The 5391-nt window shown below is 35.1% G+C and overlaps 1 protein-coding gene across 1 annotated transcript in view; it reads left to right on the top strand.

The window, feature by feature from the left end:
• Positions 1 to 5391, top strand: part of INTS7 (integrator complex subunit 7) — a gene marked incomplete at its 5' end in the record, with an annotated part of 48764 nt that overhangs the window by 4432 nt on the left and 38941 nt on the right. Inside the window, 2 exons of the mRNA XM_008582294.1 lie at positions 1890 to 2024; positions 3689 to 3786. Of these exons, the coding sequence (XP_008580516.1) occupies positions 1890 to 2024; positions 3689 to 3786 (233 nt within the window). The remainder of the gene's footprint in view (positions 1 to 1889; positions 2025 to 3688; positions 3787 to 5391) is intronic.

Raw genomic sequence — 5391 nt, 5'->3', positions numbered from 1 at the left:
AAGAAAGGAATAAATATGCTTGCAAATTTATAGACTGTGGAATAATATATAAGAAACATAACATTGGGTGGATGAGGGAGACTTTTCTCTCACTAACCTTTTACCTTTTTCTACTATTTGTTGTATGCATCTTTTGAACCGTGTGAATTTATTTTAGAAAATTACTTCTAATTAAACAAAAATTAAGTTAAAACTAATAATTTTATCTCTAAAAAAGTTATCCTAGAAAAATGCTCAAAAATGTTTTATTTTAAAAGCAGGACATTGGCCAGTATCTACATATCCTGATTACATATGAATTTTTAAATTGTACTGGTGTATGTAAGGGGAAAAAAAGTTTCAAAAGAAATATTCCAGAAGGTTAACATCAAGGTCATTCTGGTTTGTGGGTTTTGGGATGATTTTTGTTTCCTTCTTTGGATTTTTGTTTTTTCCAAGTTTTCTATGGTGAATCTTGATGGGGCAGGGGGAAAAAAAAAGAAAACTTGCAAAGTTACAGAACATGTTTGTAAATCTGTAGATAAGTCTGCATTATCCATATCACATGGGTAGGGAAAGGAGAGAGGAAATACAGTTTCCATAGTTTCATTCTAGTGTTTTGCGTATCTTAAAAACACTGAGGCTTTCACCTAAGCTAGTATTTTTATGTTAAACCAGAGATCAAAAGTGACCATATGTTTTCCACTGCTTGAGATAGTCTTGGTTTATGCCTGCTGTAATTATTAATAGTATACCCCTCAACCTCAAAAGATTGGTATGAGAGACAGGGTTGAAGTTGACAGGAATCCTGAAAGTGTAAGAAGAGGAAAAAAAAACAGGAATGAGAGACTCTTCTAAGAAGTTGAACAAGCTTTAATTTCCTGATTCTTGAAGCTCACTCAGTTATAACTGAGAGCTTCTCTATCATAGATTAAAATATTCACAACGTAAGTCTCACATTACAGAATTTCAAATGTGAATTTAAAAAGTTGCTGCAGTCTACAGCGTAGAACTTAGGGTATAAAGCACAAGAGTAAGACATAACTGGTAAGTTTTATAACCTTAATGACAAGATACTTAAAATCTTTGGACTTTGATTTCTTTTGTAAAAATAGGATGTTGAATCAGATGATGCTTGAATCCTTTCCAGCTCTAAAATCATCATTCTTTCGTAAACCTTTTGAGATATAAATGTATGCCGGGGAGCCAGGGGGGTTAGCAAGAAATTGGTTAATGGAGAGGAATGATTACGTTTGTAATAATAAACATGCTGATTGTTCTGATTTGATTGTCACACATTGTATTACAGGTGTTGTTATTCAACCTACCCCACAAATATGTATAATCAATTATTTTTCAATAAAAAAATATACGTGCCAGCAGTTTGAGGTATATAAAAGCAGACTTAAAATTTTTGTTTTTCTTTCCTCTCTTCTCTTGAAGGTATAGTTTTATCTGACTAGAAGCCTATAATGACATCCATTTTTAATCGGAGTCCATTTGAACTCCCAAGATACAGTCTATAGTTGTTTTGGCTTTTGTATGGTTTCTTTATCAATTTTTATTAATATTTTTATAGGAAAATCCTGTATTGATTTTATATTTTAGTTATTACAAAACTGTTGGCACATACCTATTTTAAGTACCTTGGCATGGGAAAGAGAAATGGTAATATAAGATGGTACTTCAAAAAGTTCATGAAAAAGTGATATTAAAAGATAATACAAATGTTTTTGTGAACTTTTTGAAGACCCCTCATGCATTGATGATGAGGTCAAGGTAGAAAAATTTGGTAAAGTTTATTATTAGAGATTTTCTCATAAAACTAAGAAAATTAAACCTATAAGTTAAACTGCTTTTGAACTGTTTGAATGAATTACAGTCTGTACTGTTTTTCTTTGCTTGTTTAGGAAATGTGGGTTCTTCCCCCAGATCCTCTGATTTAGTCAAATTAGCCCAAGAGTGCTGTTACCATAATAACAGGGGCATTGCAGCTCATGGAGTGAGAGTCCTAACTAATATAACTGTCTCTTGTCAAGAAAAAGGTAAGTTTGATCAGAACTGATATTATGTATAAGCTTTGGATTGGAGCTTGGACAAAATTCTGTGTTTGGTGTTTTAATCCCTTATTATTTTTAGCCTGTGTACATTGGTCTACAAGTTGCCTCTTTCCAAAGTGTTCTTAGAGCAAGCTTTCTTTAAAGGCTACTTAGTCCTTGTGAAAAATAATAAAAATATGAGGACCTTGGGATTAGAATTGTGGAATTGAAAGGTTTTATAGAGCATTACCCATTCCTTCCCACTCCTTACCTGTATACATGTGGTGCTGTGGATAGTGATTGCCTGGGACTCTACCCCTTCAGTATAAAAAACCCTAGAAAATACAATTTATATGAAACTTGCACAAAAACCTAGAAAATTTACTTATCAAGGGGTTTAAATAACAAATAGTTGCACCTAGAGGCAAGTGAATTAACAGAACAATGTGAATTACATTTTCACAGGATTTATCTCTAGGTATATGCCGCATGAAACTGATTTGCATAATCAAGGAGGACATGCGGAGAAAATAATGCACACATTTTATTGTGTTCCTACCGTATTTTGGCCTAAAGACTTGAAAAACTTCATGCCTGTGTTTAAGAACAAGAAATGCATTTTGGACATTCCATTTCTTTCAGTGCTTATTTTGATCTTTATTTTTTTTATTTTTATTTTTTTAAAAGATGACCGGTAAGGGGATCTTAACCCTTGACTTGGTGTTGTCAGCACCACGCTCAGCCAGTGAGCGAACCGGCCATCCCTATGTGGGATCCGAACACGGGGCCTTGGTGTTATCAGCACCTTACTCTCCCGAGTGAGCCAGGGCCGGCCCTTATTTTGATCTTTATTAAGGATTAAAAACTCAGCAGTCCCTCTTATCACCACTAACCTTTACACTGTTTGCCAAGCTCCCACACTAACTCATGAAACATTTCTTTAAGTTGTACGTTGATTCTGATTTGACTAATTAAACCTGTTTTATTTTTGGCTTAGCAAAGGGTATTTTCCACCATGTAACATAAAATACTGCTGTGTGTTTTCAAAGCTGACATATATTAACCTAAATACAGTTAACTAATGCATTCAGAACTTACAGAACCTCCAGAGAGATTTCAGTTCTATGGTAGTGAAAAGATGCTGTAGTACTGCTATTACATGAGCTATCTATGGGTTCATTCATTATGGTCAGACTTAAAACCTTAGTAAGGTTATATTTGGTCTTCATTACTTCGTAAAGGTAGTTAGGCTTTCATTAGAAGCTGAAAACTAGTATATCCTGGGTGAAAATGGACCTGCATAATTTATGTCTGATTAGGAAGATGAATACATATTGTATAGTTTGCTGTTCTTTGTATTTTCCTTAGCTAAGCTGGTGACACTATTTCAGTTTTGCTCCATTTACAGCTTTGCAGCTTAAGCTCTTGATTTTATCTATATATTTTTATAATTTTCAATAAAGTGGTAGAAATAATGAAGTCTGAAGATAGCCTTTACATTTCAGAAATAATGCCACATGTAGTTTTTTCAAAGAAGGTTAGCTTTATGCATTTAAGTGTTTCCTGTATCTTAGGCTCGTGTGTGTGTGTCTGTGTGTGTGTCTGTGTGTGTGTGTGTGTATCTAATCTCCTCTACTTGACTGCCCTAAAACTTAGCGTTTTTCTTTTAGATCTTTTGGCACTAGAACAAGATGCTGTCTTTGGCCTGGAATCCCTTCTGGTACTTTGTAGTCAAGATGATAGTCCAGGTGCTCAAGCCACATTAAAGGTAAAAACGTCACTTATTTTAATATAATACCTATTTTCATTACCTAAATTAGGGACTGGCAATCTTTCTGTAAGTGGTCAGATGGTAAATATCTTAAGTTTTGCAGGCCATATACTCTCTGTCACAGCTACTCAGTTCTGCCATTGTTCGGCAAAAGCAGCCATGGACAATATGTTGTGGTGGGGAGAGGGTATCTGTGTTCCAGTTAAAATTTATTTACAAAAAACAGGTAGGAGCTAGGTTTGGCCTATTGGCGATAGTTTGTCAATCCCTGGCTTAAACAAACATATCACCTTGATCATCACTTGAAAACAGCTTTTTTACTGACAGTGTCCCAAAATGTAGACTGAGCTTTGGCCCATTTGCCATCAGCTGGCAGTATTTATTAATTTGTAATAGATACATATGATGGGCCTAGACAATATAAAGCAAAGTTAAATAGGCAGAACTCCTGTACTCTTAGAAGTTTTAATCAGAGGTAACACTGATAAGACCACAGAAAAGCTGATGAAATGACTGCAGCCAAACTCATGATGTATAAGTTTCCCAAGTGTAGAAGCCCTGGTTCATAAGCCAGGGGAAGAATTATTGTAAAGAATTTTCACCCCCAGTTAAGAAATTATCTTGGAGATGTTTAAGATTTTCAGAATGTGAAATGATATCCCTCTTATTGGAGTTAAACATGAAGTATAATTTATGATGGTGCAAAATTAATAATAAATGTATAGTTAATAGAAGTAAAAAGCTGTTAGGTAAACACTGGAAAATGTAAGAACTTTGGCATGTCTAAGGTGTGGTTTGAAGGAAGTCATAACTCATTTTAGCGTGTTAAGAAAATCTGTGATGTGCTTACAGTGATGAACAATAAAGGTAGTAATACCATTAAATAAAAGCTGGAAATCAAGAGGTTGAGAAAGGAAAGAGGCAACATGTGTCTAGCAGCACATTCAGGGGAGATCCATAGAATCCCCTTGGAACCACAATGCATTTACCTTTAAAAGTTTTTTTAAAAGAAGCAAAAGCCAATTTTTTTTCCTAACAATTGTAGGTGTTGGTAAAACATAGGACTAAGCACAGTGGGTCATACGTAGGTGATCAGGAAAGGTCCCTGTGTTAGAGGAGGTTACCAAGTAGAGTAAGTTACTGCCATGTATATAAGGGACTAAGTACCAAGCAGAACTTAATAAATTCCCTGGTAATACAAAAAAAAGTACAATTCTACTGAGAGGACGTAGTTGGGAGTAATTTCAACTAAGAATATTAGGGAAGACTTCAACAAGTAGATATCATATGAATTGAGTCTTGAAAGATGGGATAGAATTTCAGTGATTTGGGAAAGATTGTACCACTGTTATAAAAGACTTGAAAGCAGAAATGTATGTACCTGTTATGTTGAAAGAATGGCGAGTAGCTCACTGTGGCTAGATGACATAACATGAGATTGGAAAAATAGTTTGCAGCTTGATCATAGAGTATATCAAAATTCATGGTAGGAACATGGACTTGATTCTGTAGGTAGTGAGGAGATATTAGAATTTTATTTTATGGGGCCGGCCCGTGGCGCACTGCTACAGTGCGCCGCTTGGGAGCGCGGTGGCGCTCCCG

This window comes from Galeopterus variegatus, unplaced genomic scaffold (assembly GCF_000696425.1).
Source record: "Galeopterus variegatus unplaced genomic scaffold, G_variegatus-3.0.2 Scaffold2559, whole genome shotgun sequence".
Taxonomy (NCBI): domain Eukaryota; kingdom Metazoa; phylum Chordata; class Mammalia; order Dermoptera; family Cynocephalidae; genus Galeopterus; species Galeopterus variegatus.
Note: the sequence above shows the minus strand (reverse complement) of the source record. Positions and strands in the feature narration are given on the sequence as shown.